Here is a 24,072-nt window from a genome sequence, read left to right on the forward strand (position 1 = left end):
TCTCTCCTTGGATAAAGCGGGTTACTAGTTTGACATTCTTCTCTTTTGCCCAGAGAAGAGGTTCTCTTGTTGTCTCGTATAGAGACCTGGAGTGAGTGCCCCTTTATTTGCTGATGTAGGCCAACGCTGCCGTGTTGTCGGTGTTGACCTGCACCTCTCTGTTCCCCACTGTGTTCGAACTCCCTGAGAGCTAGAAGGATTGCAGTTAGTTCCTTCTAATTGATGTTTAACTTCTCCTGCTCTCTGGTCCAGGAGCCAGAGACTTGTTATTTCCCTAGTGTTGCTCCCCATACTGAGTCCGACGCGTCGGAAAACAACACTAGGTCTGGGTTCCTCTAATATAGAGAAGGGACCTCCTGGAGCTTGACGGGGTCATTCCACCACTGTAAATACGGCCTTATTGGTTCCGAAATGGGGATGCACTTGGTCTCCAGTTCTATTTCCTTGTCCCAGTTCTGATTTAGATGAAACTGTAACGGGCATAGAATTAACCTCCCAAAGGAGACAAACCGTTCCAGCGAGGAAAGGGTCCCCAGCAGACTCATCCATTCCTTCGCTAAGCATGTCTGTCTCTTTATAAAGTCCTGAAATTTTCTTAAGGCTTGTCCCGTCCTTGCAATAGACGGAAAAGCCCGAAAATCTTGACTCTGAATCTTCATCCTAAGGTATAGAACCTCTTGGGATGGGATCAGCTGAGATTTCTATCTGTTTATCAGTAGACCTAATTCCTTCTATACCTAAATCGTGGTCTGAAGATCCTCCAGGCAGAGTGTGTGGGAAGGAGCTCTGAGGAGCCAGTCATCTAAGTACAAGGAGATTCTGATGTTTCTCGTGTGAAGAAAAACCTCCTACATTGGCAATCATCCTTGTGAAAATCTTTGTTAGACGCTTGATGCCAGTGCATCTTGCGTCCTGAGCTACCTCCACGTCTTGGCTTCCAATATCTTGAAGCCTGACGTCCTGACGTCCAATGCCTTGATGCTTGACGTCTTGGGTTCATTGACGCTTGTCGTCATGGTGTTTCACTCCTAGATGCTTGACGCCACTGCATCCAGCGTCTAGAGTTTCATTCACTACGTTCAGCGTCTTAAACTTCTGGACGTCTAGAAGCTTTAGTTGGACGTCTATTATCCTTCTTCTCTTTGCCTGGTTGTCACGCTTGTACCAGGGAAGACAAAGTTTGCTGCATATTTTGTAGTAAAGCTATATGCGGGGCTTCCTGCTGTTGGGGACAGGTTGGGGAAGCCTCAACTACGGCAATTATTTCCTCCTCATCGTCAATAATGGATCGTGGAGAGGGTTCAGCAGACGAGTACCAATCCGAAGGAGGAAGAGGAGGATGTACGGAAGGCAGCACAGAGTCCGCCACGCTCTTGCAGCCTGGTATCCTGACTGAACAGGACTGTCTACGTTTGTTCTTAGTAGGAGAGCTACCCTTGGGGCTGGAAGGGAAGAGCTCCGGGCTGCTCCAGTGGCTACAACCTGGAGTCTATGAAGTTTTATCATGACGTCCCTCAATATTGGGTAACTTGCTCTTGAGAGGTCTCGACTCCAGAGCCAGACGTCATCCCCGTCTGCTTAGGCTGAAACAAAGAGACCGAAACTGGAAAACCTTTTCCGTGGACGAACTTCAGAAAATTCTTGGAGTTCGGGTGCATGGGGATGTAAAAATACGCATCCTGGAGGTCCAGTGAGGCCATCCAGTCATGCTGTCCGACAGCTGCTAGAACCGATTTTGTCGTTTCCATAGCGACCTTTGTTTATTGCACAGAAAAGTTGAGTGCAATCACGTCTAGCACCGGTCTCTAACCCCCAAAGCATTTGGGGATCAGGAATAACCGAATGTAGAATCCTGGGGAATTCGGATCTTGAACTCTCTGTCTGGTTTCCTTTTGCAACATCATAGACACTTGTTGCTATAAAGCCTTTGCCTTTGTTCTGTTGTTGCATTTGGCAGAAAAGTCTAATTGTCTTGTTACTATAGGGGGCCTCCTCAGGCTGGACAGTCTGGCTCCTACCGCAGTCTGCAGGAGAAGAAAGGCAGGTCCTCTTTCTTCCCTGTGTAGAGCCTCTTCTCGTTGCCATTCATCTACCCGCCCTAGAGGAACCTCTATTGGAGGGCCGACCACGAAAGAGCTGAGATACCTGAAACACAGGAGCCTCAGCCTTACTCTTTTTAGCGATGAAAGTCGTTGGTAGGACTTTTCTTGCTGTTTTAGATATTAAATCTTACGTGGTTTTCTGGGCCAAGGATGAAAAGGCCTCTTTACCAAATCTTGAGAGAAGAGGTGAGAGGAAAAAAGGGGTATAAATCAGTTCTGATTTTGATTGGACGTGACCCCATTAGCCAGGAAAGAGCAAAGATGGGCTCTTTTCTTCAGGATTCCCGCTGAGAAAGATGCAGTAGATTCGTTGGAACTATCTCCGAGTCCTTTATCCATACACGACATCAGATATATGAGTTCTTCGGTGTCAGTCGTGTTGAATAATTCCATCTTCCTTCCTGGGAAGGGGCAGGTATTTCGAGGCCGAACGATTCTCTAGTTTGATACTAAACGCTAGACCTTGAGCTAGTTTGGTTGGAGGGAAAACAAAGGCTGTCTTTCATTGTTTCTCCTTCGAAAGTATCCATTCTTCATAAATGCTGCCCTCTTAGACGCCTTCACAAGAGTAAATTCTGAAGGCGGGGAACGAGGAGCAGTCAGGATAAATTTCTCTGGAAAAAATTTCCGAAAATAGCTTCATAAGTCTTTTCAAGTCTGATGAAAGCTGATGGCCTTTTATATTGTCTTCGTCGGAAATCTCTACAATAGGATTCACAGGAGAATGCGGGATATTATCATTCTCTTCTTCCGATTTTCCGAAGACGGAAGTAGCGACGTCTTTCAAAATATCATCTTGACGCCTGGCATCCTGGCGTCCAGTCTCTTGACGCCTGGCATCCTGGCGTCCAGTCTCTTGACGCCTGGCGTGTTGGCGTCCATTTTCTTGAAGCTTAATGTCTTGGCGTCCAGCTTAATGACGCCTGACGTCCTGATGTCTAACTTCTCGACACTTGACGTCCTGGCGTCCAGCTTCTCTACGCCTGACGTCCTGGCGTCCAGCTTCTCGACACTCGACGTCCTGACGTCCAGCTTCTCGATGCTCGACGTCCTGACGTCCAGCCTCATGACGCTTGATGTCCTGGAGTCCAGTGACTTCTCGACACTTGACGTCCTGGCGTCCAGCTTCTCGACGCCTGACGTCCTGGCGTCCAGCTCCTCGACGCCCGAAGTCCTGGTGTCCAGCTTCCCGACGCCCGACGCCCTGGCGTCCAGCCTCTTGACGCTTGATGTCCTGGCGTCCAGTTTCTCGACGCCTGACGTCCTGGCGTCCAGCTTCTCGACACCTGACGTCCTGGTGTCCAGCTTCTCGACACTCAATGCCCTGGCGTCGAGCTTCTCGACGCCTGACTTCCTCCTGGCGTCCAGACTTCTAACATTTGTTGTCCCGCCAAACCTAGAGGTTACTTGAGAACTGGCTGCCTGTGCGACATCGGTCAAAAGCTTCCTCCGGTTGACGTACAGCAACTGGTGGACGAAAAAAAACACTTTAACCTCGCCTTTCCTATGGCGAGGGTGAGCGTCCTGGGAAATGTCAACAGGTACGCTCGAGGGGACGACTGCTCGGTAGCTAAAGCCTCTTGCCTCCCTTCGTCTGTCGACTTTCCTTCTCACAGGGGTTGGTGAGCTTGGAAGAGGTCTAGGACTAGGAGCACAACAGGACCGAGCGGTCGCACCCTCCACTGCACTTGCACTAACAACATATTAACACTTGTATTTTTTAGATCTCTAATTGTTGATCACATATTATCCCTGTCTTCTGAGAGGATTTTACCTGTTGGGCCAGGGTCTGAATGGCAGCCAACAAATCATTAAGTGTTGGGTCCTTACCTGTTTCAGTTGGGGTTCAGAGACTACCACTACGGGAGAAGGATCAATAGGATAGTTAGCAAGGGAAAAGAATTAACTATTCCCTGGTTATATCAAGAAGAGTAAGACACAGTACTCTTGGCTCTTCTGAGCCGGTCTTCCATTCCGTTCTTCAGACATACTGAGTGGGGATCCAAGAGACTTTAGCAAGCCGCTTGCATCCCCCCACACACATTTTCACACTCGATGAAGTCAGATATGTTATAAGAAAATCCAAAAGCGAACAATATCTAAAGCCAAGCCAAAGTGTACTTCACCAAAATAAGTTGCGAAAAAACACGGGCTACAAGCGAAATTCCATCGATGTTACCGACACAGCGGCAGGGAAGATCTGAGGAATAGTTGGAATGGTTCCAGGTACCTGGGTAGAGGGCGCACAGGTGGTTCACCTAACTACCGATCGGCGATTGCCACGAGTTTTTGAAATTCTGCCGTGACGTCAGGGACTTGAGCTATATATATAACTACCAGGGAAGTTAGATGTTTAAAACTATACAGTACTGTACTTCTTAATGCAGCAATTTTATCAAAACTATACTGTACTCCCTAATGCAGCAATTTTGTCAAAACTATACTATACTTCTTAATGCAGAAATTTTGTTAACTAGAAAATGTAAAATAAATAAGGAGCATGGCTGTAGCTGCCCACAGCATGTGCACTGCCTAGTCCTGCTTTCATATCAATGTCAGCCTTGCAAACATTTGCAAGCATCACTGGAATTCTTTTGAGAAAATACAGCACACCAAAACTGTATACACTAAAATAAAAACGTAGATACACTTGGATACGCATGGCCATTGTGTAAACTTTGTCATAGGAATCATTTTTCATGTTCCAGTGTTGGTATAATTCTTTATGTAACCATTTGATAAAGATGCATAATCCTAAATAATTTAATTTTAGAAAAAATAAGTCTAGGTTTAACCTGTATTAAAAAAACTTGTATATAGAAATGAATGAACTCATAGAGAAAGAATGTAAGAAAAGTAGCATTTATTTTATTGATAATAGAAAAATTTTCTTCTCTTAAGTGGCTAAAAATGCAATGAAATTAATTTTCAAATTGGAAATGGTAAATATGTCATTTTTATAAATTTATGGAATAGTAGTGAAAACAAACTAGACTTCCAATAAATATCCTCACTGCCAGTGAATATTTTGGCAAATCTGATACTTCTAAACAAGACAACTTATAGTAAACTTGTCAAGTGTAACACTGCAGGTTTACAATGAATACATTATATAACAGAGCATGGAATTTCATACATCTTCCCTTCTCTTTCAACATACTAATCTACCCGAAAATTACAATACACTGCAATTAATACAAATTCAATACACTGAACAATTACACTAGAAATATTACAGCTTATTAAAACACTCAAAAGCCTTAGTATTGGTTATATTTGATCAACTGATCTAACCATATGATTTTTGTTGCAACTTTGAAGTATAAAGTATTTATTACACATTACTCATTTTGCCATCATAATGGTACGTCAGTCTGGTACACTTTAGGATAATCATTCCTAGGCTTATGTCCATATCTTTGTGTTTATTTTGATTATTGATTTACATGCACAAGACACATTAATAATGTATTTTTTTAGTTTTATATATTTTACAAACTGCAAGATAGAATTTATTGTGTGATAATACTGCATTCATTTCTTTTCTGTTCAAAGCTAGAAATTTACAATGTGGAGAGAAAGAAATATATGGTCGACCTCCCTTATTCATGGGGGATGCGTATCACAACTCCCCCCCCCAACGATTAGTTAAAATCCGCAGATACTTAAAACCTCCCTCTAAAAATGCTTATAACTGCCTATCTTGAAAGTTCAAATACCAAATGTATACCTTAAACTATCATCCTACATCAAATATACCTTAAACTATTACCCTATTACTGTATTGATCTTTGAAATTATATTATTAACATAATTTCAAAGTCATCTTAAAACATTTCATCAATAAAAATATACATACTGTATGTACTGTATGGCTTACAGCTTATAAAAATATACATACTGTATGTACTGTATGGCTTACAGCTACATGTGAAAATAATCCCTTCGTATTCAGGCACGCACATTTTCTTTCATCAGCTACTATTCAAGCTGCCCCATTTTCTTTTACAGGGGAAACATTGGTATGTACATAATTCACGAGAGAGAGAGAGAGAGAGAGAGAGAGAGAGAGAGAGAGAGAGAGAGAGAGAGAGAGAGAGAGAGAGAGACGTATGCATAGTAAAAAATTTAATACTACAGTACATACATATTAAGATTACGTAAATCATACAGGTACTCATCAGTAATGAATGTTGATTAAATATGATGATGATGAATTAGCTGTGCAGTCCAATGAATGACAATGAAGATATGACTGCACAGCAAAGCAGAGGAGTTACATCTCCTCTGAGGGTGCCTCTTCCCCTCCTTCAGGAGATGCTACATCAGGAGTTTCAGGAGGCAGTTCTCCAGGAGCTTGGGGAGGCACTTCTTCAGGCGCTTGGAGAGGCACTATTACAGATGATTGGGAGGCACTTCTTCAAGGGTATGGGGAGGCTTTGGAGGGTCCTTCTTTGTATGTTTAAAAAACAGTGATAGGCAGCTGCTGTCGCTGCTTCTTCATGCTGATGAGGGCTTAATTATAGGACGCCAATGCTGCATCAAGGGCATCTGAAAACTTTAAGGAGCATTCCATATAAGGATCCGATAACGAAGCTGCATCCTGCGCCTCCTTAATCAAAGAAAGGCCCTCATCCTCCTCCTCCTCCTCTCCTGAACTTGGTGTGCCATCTTCCTCACTGGCCAACTTTGTCAGCTCTTCCAAATCCTGGTCCATCAGGAGGTCAGAGTGGGCATCAATGAAGCCCCGTCCACCAAGAATCCTCGGCAACTGGACTACCTTATCAATGGCCGAACATTGAACTTCTTGAGGAGAGAAGCCCTTATAGTCGTGAACACACCCTCGCCACTACTTCTTCCAGCAGGCATTAAGGGTCTCCTTCTTCATGTCTTTCAACGAGCAGTCAATGACAGGCAGACGTGACAATCATGAATTTACGCCAATGCTCCTTCAGCGTAAATTCACGGTCGTGTCCATTGCATTCACAAGGTGCTTGAGGGAGTTCCGGGTGTAAGGTGCCTTGAGGGCACGGATCACGCCCTAGTTCATAGGCTGGAGGAAGGAGGTGGTGTTGGCAGGGAGGATCTCGAGCTGGACTCCCTTGTAATAAAGATCCACAGGGTGGCCACCAGCATTATCCATGATCAGCAACACCTTGAACTCCATGTCCAAGTTGTTAAGGTTCTGCCTAACTTGAGGGATGTAGCTCTGAATGAATCAGTGATCCATAAGGACTTTGGTGATCCAGGCCTTGGGGTTGTGCATCCAAAACAGGCAGCAATGCCTTGTTATTCTTAAGGGCCCTGAGGTTTGCAGCCTTGTAAATGAGGTCTGGTTTCAGCATGAATCCAGCTGCATTCCCACATATTATGAGGGTAACCCTATCCTTCTGGGCCTTGAATCCAGAGACTTTGGCTTTGTCCTTCATGAGGCATGTCTGGGATGGCATCTTCTTCCAGAACAGGCCAGTCTCGTCCATACTGAACACTTGTTCTGGATGGTAGCCCTTCTCCTTTATAATTTCCTTGAAGGTCTCCGGATATTTGCGGCCGCTTCCATATCTGCAGAGGCTGCTTCCCCATGCAGAAATACATTCTTACGCTGGGACTGTCTCTGAAAGCAGTGGAACCACCCCTTGCTGGCCTGAAAACCTTGAGGAGCTGATGATGGTCCTGCTTGTGGCTCTTCCTCCTCTTCTTCTGGCGCGGGTTTGTTGAAGCCTAAGAATTCTAATTCCCCTGCGTCATCGCCTTCCTGTGCCTGTACGCACCGCCTTCTGCAGCAGTCAAATACTGCTGGTACAGGTGTCGCACTTTTTCATGAATGATGTTGGAACTGAGGGGGATGTTCTTCTTACGGCAGTCTTTATCCAAAATGCCAGTGCAGATTCCACCTTAACGATCGTCTTCTCACGCACTGTCGAAACTGTTCATGCTCACAGCCTTCCGTATCTCTGCCTCTTTTCTCTTAATATACCTCATGATACTTTCATTCAACTTAAAATGGCGTGCTACCGCATTGTAACTTTTGCCTTCCTTCATCATATCCAGAAGTTTTACCTTCTCATCGAGCTTCATATGCCTTCTTTCATTTAAGCTCTTTGCCAGAAGCCTTAGAAGGAGCAAGGTGTTTAGGAGGCATTTTAGGGCATGAGTGGCTCTGATACATAAAGATTTAAAATGACGCACACAGATTCACAATTGCACCCGATCAGTACTTAATACGCAATGAACTGGGAGAGCTGATGTTCCCAAAATTCCATCTTTGCAAGATGGTACTGAGGATCCAGCAATCAACACCAAGTGTGTAGCAATGAGCACCAAGGAAAATGAATGGCACTCCTGGATTGGCTGGTTTGCAGACCACAACCAGTAACGTGTCAAGTATCATTGCGCCCAGGTATACAGCACCCCAGGACGAATTTTCTTTCTCTGCCATTCACTGGCTTGGATAAAACACCCTTTAAGGTAAAAAAATGCATGTTATTGAAATTTTGCTGTGTTTACATTAATATATTACAGTACAGTAATATCTGAAAATGAGTAAATCTTTTATATGAACATGAAAAATGTATTTATGTACATTTTTCATGTTCATAAAAAAGACTTACTAATTTTCAGATATTACTTAAGTACAGATATTATTTAAGTACAGTAGTCACGAAAATATACTGTACAGTAAAATGAAAATAGAAATATCCTATGTGGTACGCAAGCCCCTTTGTATTTTAGAAATGCTCTATGTACTACGTATCATCCTGAAACACTGATATTTCAAAATCATCTTACAGCAAAATACTGTCTATAAAATGTACAGTATGCACAGAATACCAATGTTGTTATGTGCAATACCCTGTATGTACATAAATAAACTGTAGCGTAAATGACCCAGCATGTCTGCCTAGTGTCTCGGTTCACTGCGTATGCCTCTAGAGGTTGTGTGCCATGTATGTATGTATCGGTGCAGATTCGCCTATCTTTTTGAATCGTGCCCTAAGATGCCTCCTAAATGCCCTGCTTCTTATAAGGCTTCTGGCAAAGAGCCTAAGCGCCAGAGGAAGATCAAGACACTCAAGAAGGTAGATGTGATTGATATGTTAAGAGAGGGCAAAAGTCATGAAGAACCAGCAGCCTGTTATGGCATGACATTAAGTGCCATTGCCTTCATTGAGAAGGAATATGAAAATGGCAGAATGCTTAGGAAGGCCCTTGCTGGAGAACTCGCTGCCCTTTCTATCCCACCAACAGACCACAATTTTGAAGAATTTCTTGGTCTGTACAAAATTCTTAAGAAAGTTAGGAAGCTGCAGACAATGATCAAGGCATGGGATAATTTTGAGGAAAGAGCCAGAAATTTTTCCAATGGCCTGAATGAACTGATGCAGCCCTATCATAACACCTTTGTGGACATGTTCAATTGCCTCAACAAGGTGGTGCCTCCCGAAACCCCTGACAAAGTGCCTCCTGAAGAAGGGGAAGAGGCGCCCTCAGAGATGAAACTCGTCTACTTTGCTTTGGAGTCATATCTTCATTGACATTCATCGGAATGCACAGCTACAGTAAGCCTCCCATATTCGCAGGGGATGAGTACCACAACCCCCGCGAATAGTTAAAATCTGCGAATAATTAACACCCCCTCTAAAAATGCTTATAGCTGCCTATCTTGAAAGTTCAAATACCAAATGTATACCTTAAAACTAAAATCCTACATCAAATATACCTTAAACTATTATCCTATTACTGTATTAATCTTTGAATTGATATTATTATTATCATTTCAAAGTCATCTTATACATTTTACCCTTAAAAATACATACTTACGTACTTCTAACCCTTCCAGCCAATAACAGAGAGAGAGAGAGAGAGAGAGAGAGAGAGAGAGAGAGAGAGAGAGAGAGAGAGAGAGAGAGAGAGAGAGAGAGAGAGAGAGAGAGACTCTTCAGCAAGGCGCTAACCCTTTTTTTATGATGACAGTTGCACCTTCATCCCTCCTCCTAAGTCGGATAAAGAAAAAGATTAGGGATTGAACTAAAATCTCACTAATTCACTATATTTTCTTTTATGAATTGATATTTTGCTGTGTTTACAGTATTATTAATATTTGAAAATTAGTAAATCATTTATTTACCATACAAAACAAATAAATATACATACATATGCATATGCATAAAAATGAGAGAGAGAGAGAGAGAGAGAGAGAGAGAGAGAGAGAGAGAGAGAGAGAATTACTATTATTATTATTTAATGTTGTTATTTAATCTTATTAAACTTAATATTTGAAAATTTGTACTGTAAATCATTACCATAAAATGTATATGTATGTACAGTACAGTATTTAGTCACGAAAATAATATGAAAATGGACTATTGGTCTACAAAAAAACCACGAATGGGTGAGTTTTCCTGCAAAAAATTTACAGATAGGTTCCACAGAAAATTCTGCGAATCGCTGAGTCCAGAACTCTAATCCAGGGGGTTTACTGTAATTCATCATCATCATCATCTTTAATCAACATTCATCATCAGTGAGTACCCGTATGAGTTCATATTATTATGTATTATTATTACAGGTATGCAGTGTATATTAAATATCATTACTATTTAATCTTATTATTTAATATTACTGTACTTTATTATTTAATCTTATTACTATTATGTACTGCAGTATTAAGATTACTGTGCATTATTATTTAATGCTATTACAGTATAATATGAAAATACAGAATATTGCTTTATGAAAAAACTAAAAAATCCGCAAATAGCGAGGTTCTCATGAATAATTTATAGATATGTCCTACAGAAAAATCTGTGAATGGGCGAGTTTACTGTGAATAATTTATAGATAGGTTCCACAGAAAAATTCTGAGAATTGCTGAGCCCACGAATCCCAGGGGTTGACTGTATATCCGACTTTAGTTTTCAGTACACCTTAAGTACTTCAAAGGTATCTATTACATTAATTTCGTTGGCTGCCTTTCTGCTTGTGTTGTGTATGTGTGTTCCCATTCTTCCCACTTCCCTACCGCCAAAAACCAGTTGAAGCAGAGTGGTCCCTAAGCAAAACCCCCCCTCTCCCGGGACCTCAACTCTCTCATGGAAAAACAATAATCCCCCTCCCCCTTCCTCCCCCACTCCCATCCTTCTTTCTCATCCCTCATCCCTCTTCCCTTTTCCCTTTTCCATGTTTTATGATGAAATAAAATGTGCTGAGATTGAGTACTATTAATTAAATATTTATAGGTTTGTAAGGACAATTTCTTTTTAGAAAAGTAATAACGTACAGGTTTTCAAATCAAAATATGACTTGCTTGACCTTTAGAATTTATGAAGTATTTAATTAACCTCATGTGGCAACTATGAACCACCTGTATTCCGTTTAGGAGCTGAAGATGACTTCACATGACCCTGGAGTCTTTAAGAATTTAAGATGTTATAATCCAATGGACATTTCTCCAGGAATGCTTCAGAAGCTGAAGACTGCTTCAAAGGATCCCGGAGTTGTGAAGATATCTTTCAAGAATAGTCTATTACATTAATTTCTTTGGCTGCCTTTGTGTGTGTGTGCGTGTGTGTGTGTGTGTGTGTCCCTCCCCTCCCCTTTCCCCTCCTTTCCTATTCCTCTTCCCTCCCCTTCCCTCTTCCCTTTTCCATGTTTTATGATGAAAATGTGTTGAGACTGAGTACTATTAACAAAATGTTTATAGATTTGTAAGGACAACATTTCTTTTATAAAAGTAATGTGCAGGTATTTCAAATTAAAATATAACTTGCTTGACCTTTAGAATTTATGAAATGTTTAATTAACCTCATGTGGTAACTATGAACCCCCTGCATTATGACGATCACAGTAAATACTATTGTTATACAACTGGAGTTTTTAAGATTAAAGATGTTATAATTCAATGGGCATTTCTCCAGGAGGTGGAAGAAATGATTCCAATGAAAAATTCTGGATTTCTTCCCTGAAGGGAATTGAATCTGACGAATCCGTTTAGGAGCTGAAGATGACTTCACAGGATACTGGAATCTTTAAGAATTTAAAAAGACATTATAATCCAATGGGCATTTCTACAGGAATGCTCTGGGAGCTAAAGACTGCTTCAAAGGATCCTGGAATTAAGAAGAAGTCTTTCAAGAATAATATGTTAATAACTGTTCAGAAATGTTCAGCAACGGTATATAATAAAGGATTTTCAGCTGAGCTTTGTTATTTTCATTTTGAAATGGACTCAGCAGGTAATTCTAGAACAACAGCAGACGCTAATGGTGATCATCCAGAACTGCATATGGCATCAGCATTGATTCAAAACCCATCAACAGCTGCTCCTGCACCTACACCAAGATATGGTTAGTTGTTTGTATATGACAGGAAGGTCAACAGGGCTGGTGCTGCCCATAGACTTTTGCTGACTATTAGTAGTACAGTACGCTTAATTTGGGTATGGGTAAGGTATGCATATGGGTATGAGATGGGCATGGGTATGGGAAAGTTATAGTATGGGTATGTATGGTAAGGATAAGGATATGAGTATTGTTACATGTATGGGTATGGGTATAGGTATGGGTATTGGTATGGGTATGGTACAGGTATGGGTATGGAACAGATATGGGTATGGGTATGGGGTATGGATATGGTATGGTATGGATATGGGTATAACACAGACATAGGTATGGGTATGGGTAAGGTATGGATATGGGAACTAGCAAATTTGAGTGATAGCAAGCATCTGCTAGTATAGCCATGTTCATTAGTGACGGTACTGTGTACTTTTGTTATCGTTCACAAGTGAAAAGAATTATTTTTATTTTTTTATAAACTTATTGTGAATTATAAGAGCAAAACAATACATATATCATAATACAGTATATCTAATATAAAATGTAAAAAAAATCTTCACTGCTAAAAACTTAGCATTTTGGATATTATACCTTAACATAAAACAAAACATTCTGAAATGTGAACGATAAAATCAGGGCTGGCAACCACACACACTCTCCCGAAACAATAACAACATGAGAAAATTCGCCTCCCTGGCTCTGAAAGGTTGGCATGCCTGAAAAGTTGCAAAAACAATGCTGCAACTTGTCAGGTGACATACAGTGGCATTCAGTGATTAGCCTACTTCTGGCTGACCCAACGCTGGGATAATGGACCATCTTGGGTAACATCAAATAAATTCTGGAGCCGAAAGACAGGAAACCTCATTAGCTATATGAAGAGTCATAACAGAAATGCATAGAAATAATATCCTCCCCATAGAAATTTGCCATAAATTAAATATAAGTTGGACAACAGTACTATATGCAGGTGGATCAAACATTTCAACGAAGGAGAGAACCTCAAGAATCGGCCAAGAAAAGGATGACCTCGATGCACTACTCATTGCTAAAGTCACCTCACAGCCTATATCAACTGCTGTGAAGGTGAAAAAAGAACTAGGTCTTCAAATCTCTAGTGTTATGGTGAGAAGGCAATTACACAACCATGGAATTCAGCATTGAAGTCCAGCTATCAAACCCTCCGTCTCAAAATCACCAAGAGCAACGAGTAGCTTTTGCTCTTCAGTATCTACTGCTTGAATCAGGATTCTGGGATAACATTACTGTATATGGTGTGATGAAAAGACTTTTGCTACCAACAATCAGGTATACTCCACTGGTGGCAACCTAATAACACAAGGTAAGTAATTATACTGCCAGTCTTCATGCATGCTTAGGCCTATGCGTAACAAGAAATTCCTTCACTACGCTGATTAAATACCTACAAACTCATTAAACAATAACTTTTCTTTTTCCCTTCAAGGATAACAATTTAGGCCTATTAGAAATCCAATTAATTAACTAATAAGAGTGAGAAAACATTCTTTATATCAATGTAAATTCCTTGTTGCTAAAATTTTATGAATATATTAGTAATAATCAGCGTTGATATTTTCGTTTATTTACGAAAACATTTTTTTGTATCTCAATTTCTAGGTTCAATAAAACAATATTCAACCATCGTTGTGAAGTGGAAGATTTCCAGAAGGATTATGGGGATGGATTGCTACCTGTGGCCCAGGGGAGCTGATTCCCATCAATGAGCATTTAATTAACCGGACAGCAGTATGCAGAAGTTCTTAATGAAGTCCTGATCCCATTGGTGAGGAAACTTCTACTACCGGATCATTTGCCAGTCTACCTTGTAATAGACAGCAACTCTTCTGTTCTTAACTCAAAAGTGGTCAGTGAATGGTTTGCTGAACAGAACAATGTTTTTATAAGTATGGACTGGCCTGTGAAATCTCCTGCCCTCCTTAATCGAACTGAAAATCTTTGGGGGAATACTGGGACAATAAAAACAAACCTGCGCTGGTCAAACACTAAGTATTACGACCGAAAAGAGGGATGAATAATTATTGTTAAATGTTAGTAGATTCAATGCCAAAGAGGCTAAGAGCTGTGATTGACAATGACAGAGGTCATACTAAATATCAGACTTATTTTTCTTATTCATATTTATGTTATAGGCTACAACTTAACTCATTATTCAGATAATGTATAGTTTTATCTTTATAAAAAAGGGGAAATTTATTTACTGTTATACCAACGGAATATTAATTTATATTATACCAAAAGAATATATATTTACTATTACTTTTTATTCACTATCATAATGTGTAAGACACATATTTCAATATTTCAATAAAATTTTCATGTGAATTATTGTGTTTTTATTCCTTTTATCCTTTATGATTCAGTTAAATAACAATAGACTTGCATCAATACTTATACAAGATAAGTAGGCATTAAGCCCAACAATGAACAACTTATACAAACAAATGTTTCTGACCAATAGACCTAGTAATGAGATTTAATTCTTAATGAGCTTGAAAATTGAAACCATATAAAACTGATAAAGCGAAGGCTCCGCTCTGTTTTTTATTTTAGTTTTTACCTTTTAACTTCGCAAGTAAAAACATATCAGAGCCCCAAATTACAAGCAAGCCACTACGATAATTTGAAAAATAACATGTCCCTTTAATCAGTCACTTCCCAGCAACTCTGCTGCCTACGGCACCCTCTCCATGCTGTACTTGCCAGATGTTGTTTTCTGGGTTGACAATTTGTCCGGAAATCTAGATTGAGAGTATCGAGAATTTTGAACGTGACTGTACAAGTAATAACTTGCAATCTTTTGAGAGAGAGAGAGAGAGAGAGAGAGAGAGAGAGAGAGAGAGAGAGAGAGAGAGAGAGAGAGAGAGAGAGAGAGAGAGAGAGAGAGAGATTATTTGTTTTTTATGACTCTGAGACAGCCTACTTCTCTTCTATATATATTTATTGTATAACACAACAGATGTCAACTACTGATTCTAGATTACAAAACATGATTTCACACAAAATACTGTATTTGATGGCATATAAGAATATAATTTTTTCTAAAAATGGGTTTGAAATATACACAAGTTTTAGAGGCAAAGTTAAGGTATCTGGTAGGCTAATACTGTAGCCTACCAGTACTTGTACCTAGTCAAACTCTACAATACTGTCATATTACTAGCATTTACTCAAATGTCATCATTATTATTATTACTATCAATATTATTATTACAAAAAAATCCCTCATAATTAGCATCCTTGGATCCAAAGGGCTGTTGGTTATTTTGAGTTGCATAAGAGAAATCCTTCTAAATTGCCTTATGTATATCCTGAATTGTCATGTCGTATTTCATTATCAATAAACAATAACTATTTTTCACATATTTTATATCAAATAATTCCTAACATCTTACACCCAATATTATTCTTTACTCATCTTATGAGAGAGAGAGAGAGAGAGAGAGAGAGAGAGAGAGAGAGAGAGAGAGAGAGAGAGAGAGAGAGAGAGAGAGAGAGAGAGTTGAACTAACATATTGCAAGTGCATATTTTACCTTAACATTATGTATGTGTATATGTAAGCATATACACAGACTGAAAAATATGCTGAGCATAAAGTTACATTATTACGTATGATACTGTTGTGCATCAAATCAATAACAAATACTGTGCAAACAAGAGGGGGGGGGGAGTCATAGTAAGTGCATAGTTCACGTAAAAAACTGCATCAATGTGTGTATACACACACACACACAAGCTAGCCTATGGGCTTACATATCTTTACTAACAAAAATACAATCATGTACATAATTTTAATGAATTAAACTTACTGAAAATCTTATTCTAATACACAAACTTTTAAGTAAGTTCTTGTATTTAACCTACAACTTTGCTCTTTGTTTCCTTTAAGATTGCATTATTGTTATGATGATGTTTTTTAATATATCATTATTACTGCAGTTCTAAATTAAAATGCATTTCATGACTGTGAGACTATCACCATGTTTCAATCTCACAAACAGTGTGTGTGAGCTACCAATAATTTACCTGACTGCACCATCACTTTGTTGACTTCGTGAAATTGCACTGCCTGCCTATGGCAATTTCTTTGTAATTTTGTATAAATGAATTTTAAAAAATACATGCTTATAGTAATACCATTCACTTTGCAAATTTGTTTATTAATTAGAACATTCTGCTTATATGGAAATCACCAGCTTTCTCTAAACTTGACTTTAAGAAAATGTTATACTGCTAGTCTGGGCTATCACAGATTACTGTTTTACCAAAAGAAATATATGTATTCCCTTTTATTATGCATTAGAATCTAATGACACTGCTTAATCGTACTTCTTTGTACAGATTTAAATTTTATTGTTGCCAGTAGAGAAGCTTTTGGAAAACCATTAGCTGAGAATTTTATTACTAAGAAATTTAAAGTATATTATAAACTTCTTGTGACACAATATAAGTAAACATTGTAAGCAGAAACATACCTATGTAGTAATCATGAAATCAATTTAGATGCATATTCGAAATGTTAACTTACCATTCTAAGTGTACGAGCAACCAAAGTTTCTAAAACAGGGCCACGGTCTCCATGTAAAAGATGAACCTCATCAATAATTAGTAGTTTTACCAACTGAGACAGCTGAGTATCACCTAGGAAAACAAAACAAAAATATATATGAAAACTAAACTTCACGGACAGTTGGGGGTTTGCCCCTCCCAAACAGTAAGAAATATTGGCATACAGCCTACAAGATACAGTACTCAAAAGGCAACTTCCATACTTATAAGAACAGCAATTCTTTATCAAGTAATTAATAGCCTATCCTAACTATTTTATGATTATAATTCAATTTCAAATACTAATTTACATAGCTTATCCTAACTAGTATTTTATACTTATAATTCAATTTCAAATACTAATTTACTTATTATTCAATTTCACAGAAATACTATCTGCAACATAAACTGCTTCTAAACATACATACAATACAGTACTGCTGTATAGTTCAGCCTGACAAAACCATAGCTGACTGCACTAGTTCTACCTTCTCATGCATAAAAGATCTGTAAAATACCCTTTGTAAACAAAACTTATACAATATAATAAAAAGACCATAAACATCTTCATGCTCCTGTTTAAACATGAAAGTTATGGAACATTCCACACTCATTGTCTCTCCTCTCTCTCTCTCTCTCTCTCTCTCTCTCTCTCTCTCTCTCTCTCTCTCTCTCTCTCTCTCTCTCTCTCTCTCTCTCTCTCTCTCTCTCTCTCTCTCTCTCTCTGGTATGGCATTTTTAATGACATACATTTAATGCAGTACAGTACTGTATTTAATACAACAATTTAATGCTACATGCACATCTTTTTCAGTCTGTGTATGTATACATGCACACAGGCTCATCAAGTTATAAAAAACTATTCACTTACCTTGTGTGAGTGTGTGTGTGATTGCCTACCCCCTTTCTCCTATCTCTCTCAAAATATTATAGAATAACAGTGAGAGAGGGAAAGCGGTGGACAAATGCTAAACTTTATATAATTTTTTTTTGAGAGGTGGGCAAAAGCTTAGTGAGTGCATTGTTTACCTTTACTCAATGTGTGTGTATACACACATGCACTAAAACTGACTAAGAATATAAATATGTGGCTTTACATAACTATAGCAAGCACAATATTGTAGAGTTTTGCATAACTGTCAATAAAACTAATGTGAGAGAGAGAGAGAGAGAGAGAGAGAGAGAGAGAGAGAGAGAGAGAGAGAGAGAGAGAGAGAGAGAGAGAGAGAGAGAGAGAGAGAGAGAGAGAGAGAGAGAGAGAGAGAGAGAGAGAGAGAGAGAGAGAGAGAGAGAGACTATTGGTCCTGGTTAGTTTGTTACACCGACAGATGTCCATTTGCAAAAGTCAAATAATAGTTGTAATGAATATAATGATAATTTTAATAAAACTCTTGTTTTACTGTATCCAATTACACTGCATGTATTATTGTCATTGTATTACAAAATGTGAAAAAAGCGATCATGCACCCTTTGAATTCTGGTTGTTTACATTCTTAAAATCATCAGCTGATTGCATTTTACTGACATCATCACTACCATTAGCTGCTGAATGAAACTTAATTCAAGAGATACATTATTTTGTAAATTATCAAAGATGGGTTTAAAAATGCAACTACTGTACTTTATTTATAAACATAGTAAATTATGTGTGATTTTGCCAGTTTCAAAGGTTTCTTTTGCCTCTAAAACGTTTTGCAGCCTGCTCATTATTTATTTCTTCAGCCACAGCTATAACCTGCTGCTTAAATTTAGTGGCAATGTTTCTCAACATCTCCATTGTGAGAAGAATGAAAAAATATATTTCATTTTTAATTATGGAATTACATTTTTAACAAGTCTATGACTGTAACGCAACTCTTAATAGATGTGTTAGTTGTGGTAACTAACATCGGCAAACAGCTGTTTCTTGATTCGGTTGTTTTTCCAGTGTTTTACATGCAGTAGCAAGTGGTTGTTAATTGTAGGAAATAGTAATGAACTATTACGCAAGCCACAAATCTGATAAGCCTCATGATTCGCACTCAACCTACTGAACTTTTATTCCTAGGCCTATTAATGAATTAAATGCTAACTTACATATGCCTTTATAGGTGAAATCTACTGAAACCGAGGCAGGGTTAGAAAGCCTAGCCTAGCATAGTCTACCAAAAAAGAAACCTGCACATTAAGCATTTCTCACAATACAAGACATATGTGATGAAATCGTGTTTTGAGACAAAATTTTAAGGACAGCATGATACCCAAGATCAGATGATACATGAGTATACACACAAAAATAAATAAATATATAGGTTAGTCTCTGAACAAATTCTTATAATAGTGAGAAGAAATTTTGTTCTTTTTACTGCGTTGATGCTTGTTTTTTTTTCAGTATATGTAGTTCTTGACAAGCCACAACCATCAGTGGTCTGGTGCTTGGTCTAGAATTTTTGTGCATTTTAGTGGCTCTTCTCTTTTGAATTTTTTAACATGATTTTGTTAGTTTCCTTTATATGCTTGTTTGAAGATGAAACACTGGCTATGCTATCAAAAAACCAGTTTTGACCCACGGAAAATGTTTTTCATAGGCACTGTAATCCCATAAGCCAACCTGCTTTCCATGATAAAAGGGATGGGGATTTGTGCTATATATTATTTTCATAGACCTGGTGAATAGTGGTTAGCGTGGTCAACCTGTGCACTGTACTGTATCTGCAGAAGTGAGATGAAGTGATGATTGATCCCACATAACCACTGTTGGCAATATATAAAGCCCTCATTCCCTGAGCCATTTTATACTCTATTAATTGGTCTGTCTTATGGAGCCCCTGATGGGAACTTAAGTGTAGCTCCTTTGAAGACTCACAGCAGCTGCCAAAAATGTATTTTGTTTGTGTAAAAACACATACTCAAACACAAACAAAATACATTTTTGGCAGCTACTGTGAGTCCTCTAAGGAGTTACCCTCATGTTCCCATCAGGGGCTCCATAAGACAAGCCAATTAATAAGAGTATAAAATGGCTCAAGGAACGAGGACTCTTTATATTGCCAACAGTGGTTATGTGGGGATCACTATTCATCCCTCTTCCGCAGATGTGGTACAGTGCACAGGTCGACCAAGCTAACCACTATTCACCCGTCTATGAAAATAATATATAGTACAAATTCCCATCCCTTTCATCATGGAAAACAGGTTGGCTTATGGAATTAGAGTGCCTATGAAAAACATTTTTCGTGGGTTAAAACTTGTTTTTTGATAGCATAGCCAGTGTTTCATCTTCAGACAAGCATATAAAGGAAACTAACAGATGAAAAAGTGGCCTAACTCCACCACTGATCATTATCAACAAAGTCATATTAAAAAACCAAAAGAGAAAAGCCATTAAAAAGCACAAAAGTTATAGACCAAGCACCAGACCATTGATGCCTCCAGCTTGTCAAGCACTACATATACTGAAAAAAAAAAAAAAAACAGGCATCAACACAGTAAAAAGAACCAGAGAGAGAGAGAGAGAGAGAGAGAGAGAGAGAGAGAGAGAGAGAGAGAGAGAGAGAGAGAGAGAGAGAGAGAGCAGTTGTCGTCATCATACCTGAACAATCATACCTGAACAGACTATCATACCAGTGAAACCTGTTGGGGGTACTTCAACAAACAAGCCTGCTCCAGCCAAACCCTATCAAACTGGCCAAGAAAATCACAAAGACTCCATGGCCAGACACAACAACATCAACCCAGGGTCAGTAAAAATTCAGGGCACCACTTCACCCACCAACTGTAACCTATCCATCTGCTATACATACCTGTGAATTATGTACCTTAATTCATTCACTTGTTGAAATTCTAAGTGGATGGCCATCAGAGTGTGAATTAAAATGTCAGCAGAAATAAAACTACAATAACGTCTTATTTGACCTTAGGAAACCTAATATGCCAGCTAAACACTGATGAAAAGGTTATGAGATGCAAAAAGAAGGCTATACAAATGAAAGGGCATACAAACAGCCATTATATTCAATGATACTGCCCCTTCGAGGTCTCCTCCTATATTTACTGTTCTCTAGGAAACTCAAGACTATTTACGTAACTTTCCTCAACAGAAAGTTGTGACATTTCATTGATAAAAACAACTTCACAACAGAAGCATTGCAGCTGTACACAGTGGTTATAAAGACAAAGAGTAATGGCCGGGGCTGGCCAACCTAAGCCACTGTTGTCACAACTACAAAGGAAAGGGGAATCATAATCTTCTGGGTAGTTGCTGCTGGCAGAATAAAGAACATTCCTGCATTAAGTCCATTTATACTCTATCACTGTGCTAACAATGGCACTAAATGAGCCTAAACTAACTATGAGGAAATTTTTTATATTAGTCTGTCTCTCTTATGATGCCCTAGCAGGACCATAACATTAACTCAGAGGATGAACAGAGGCTATGCTATCAAAATAATAACAATAATGCCCCTCAACGGGATGTAAGACAAGATAAAAAATTTGAAGCTAGAAACTGAACAGGACAGAGGAAATGTATGACATACCTTTACTTGAAAAGCATGCAGCACCCTCCTGTTAGTATTACATTTTCTTCTTCATGCATCACATTCATATTTGGTTGATCTTTCAAGCACCAAAGTATAGTACATAATATATTTTAGCAAGACAATGGTTTGTATCTATAAAAACTGAACTTGTATGAAAAAATTTACTTTATTATTCATACATCTAATTCAATATGCACCCCTTCATAAAAATAAGATGAGATCACAAGAACAGCTTTATAAGTGCTGCTTTTCACTGGAATTAGTGGAAAAAATGAAAACAAAAATAAATACATAAAGGAGGCTCTTCAATAGAAATCAAAATGCAAGATAAAATTCATATGCTTTTATATCATCGGTTCATCTTTATGCTTATAGCTTACCTGGTTTTCGAGTTGTTACATCCCATTTCTCTGGTGTTGTGATGATCATAGAAGTTGCCATAATCTCAGGTTTTGTCAAATGCATGTCTCCAGTCAACTCGCGAACTGTTAGTCCTAATGGTTCTAGTCTTTTTCCAAAGTTTTTAGTCATTTCAGATGCAAGAGCTTTCATTGGAGCTATGTACACAATCTAAAACAGAGCAAGAAAGAAAACAATAAAAACTTTAAACCAAAAATAATAACAAATTAATGGAATTCATTCAATACTTTCAAATTAAAGGGGAGAATGAATGCTCTAAGGAACCTACCTGAAGAATAACATTCCTGTATTCAGAAACTAATTCAATTAACTGGAAGGAGAATGGATGTCTGAAGGGATCTATCAGTTAAAAAGGAAACTACCAAGAAAACAAATTGAGAGAAATCAATATTCCATGTGCTTCAAGCTACAAAATTTTCCAAGAGAGCAATCTCGAAGATGTGCTAAAATAGTATTAACAGCGGAAGAATGACACATAAGTTCAGACTTATCCTCCATATTCAACTTCAAAACACTAACTGCATACTCTTTCGTTTCTTTTATTCTAAGACTGATTTCCTAATTGACTTTCTCTTCCCCATTTACCCGTATCCAAGTTCTTTTCCTTCCTAAAAGATTTTACTCAGAATTTCTATTACTTTCCTTATTTTTCTTTCTTGACTTTCTCATCTGTCCTGCAATACAGTTGCATAAAAATCATATCTTCTGTTAACCCGTTAAACGCTGAACCTCTATTTACAAAAGTGTCTGTCGTATGTGGCATTCGGGATTTAGCGCCGAAGCGGAAAAAAGTTTTTTTAAATCACAGCACGCATAGTTTTTAAAATTAAGAGTTCATTTTTGGCTCCTTTTTTTGTCATTGCCTGAAGTTTAGTATGCAACCATCAAAAATGAAAAAAAATATCATTATCATATATAAATATTGGAATATATGACAGCGCAAAAAAAATTTAAAATATAATTGTATACAAATCGCACTGTGAGCAAAACGGTTAAAGCTAATTAATTATTTTTTCTTTCATTGTATTGTACACTAAATTGCGATGATTTTGGTATATAACAAATTGTAAAACGATCAAAGCAACACAGGGAAAAATTATCACAAAATGATGCATGAATTCGTAACGCACGGACATAAATAGTTTTTTTCTAAAATTCACCATAAATCAAAATATTGTGCTAGAGACTTCCAGTTTGTTGCCAAATGAAGGTAATTGATTGAATATTACTAGACTGTAAGTGTTTTAGCTTACAATTGCAGTTTTCTACCATTTCGGTCAAGTTAAAGTTGACCAAAGGTCAAATTTTTCTATTTATCGTGATTTATATGAAAATATCTCAAAACTGATAAAAGCTACAACCACGAGTTATTTTTTGTTGTATTCTACATGATATTGCACACATTTGCATGTAAAACACTTTATGTAAGGCCTAATATAAAACGGTGCGAAAATGACAACAACGTGACTAAAGAAATTATGAGATTTTCAGCTGAGTTACCACATGCGGAGGTAAGGAAAAAGTTTTTTTCAAAAATTCACCATAAATTGAAATATTGTGCTAGAGACTTCCCATTTGTTGCAAAATGAAGGTAAATGATTGAATGTTACTAGAATGTAAGAGTTTTAGCTTACAATTGCATTTTTCGATCATTTTGGTAGAGTCAAAGTTGACCGAAGGTTGAAATTTTGGCACTTATCATGATTTATATGAAAATATTTCCAAACTGATAAAAGCTACAACCATGAGTTATTTTTTGTTGTATTCTACATGAAATTGCACACATTTTCATATATAAAACTTTATGTAACGGCTAATATAAAATGGTGCAAACATTACGACAAAGTGACTAAAGAATTTCTGAGATTTTCGGATGAGTTACCAGCGCGGACGTAAGTAAAAAGTTTTTTTTTTAAATTCACCATAAATCGAAATATTATGCTACAGACTTCCCATTTGTTGCAAAATGAAGGTAAATGATTGAATATTACTAGAATGTAAGAGTTTTAGCCTACAATTGCGTTTTTCGACCATTTCGGTCATGTCAAAGTTGACCGAAGGTTGAAATTTTGGCACTTATACTGATTTATATGAAAATATTTCAA

General features: G+C 38.2%; 1 protein-coding gene across 3 annotated transcripts in view; it reads right to left on the reverse strand.

The window, feature by feature from the left end:
- obe (obelus) overlaps positions 1–24,072 on the reverse strand; it is a 437,154-nt gene that overhangs the window by 283,701 nt on the left and 129,381 nt on the right. For all 3 annotated transcript variants that reach the window (XM_067124317.1, XM_067124318.1, XM_067124319.1), the window contains exons 12-13: positions 21,928–22,117; positions 17,008–17,120 (exon numbers count right to left, since the gene is read on the reverse strand). In XM_067124317.1, coding sequence (XP_066980418.1) covers positions 17,008–17,120; positions 21,928–22,117 — 303 coding nt within the window. The remainder of the gene's footprint in view (positions 1–17,007; positions 17,121–21,927; positions 22,118–24,072) is intronic.

The sequence above is a fragment of the Macrobrachium rosenbergii genome, chromosome 22 (genome assembly GCF_040412425.1).
Source record: "Macrobrachium rosenbergii isolate ZJJX-2024 chromosome 22, ASM4041242v1, whole genome shotgun sequence".
Lineage (NCBI taxonomy): Eukaryota > Metazoa > Arthropoda > Malacostraca > Decapoda > Palaemonidae > Macrobrachium > Macrobrachium rosenbergii.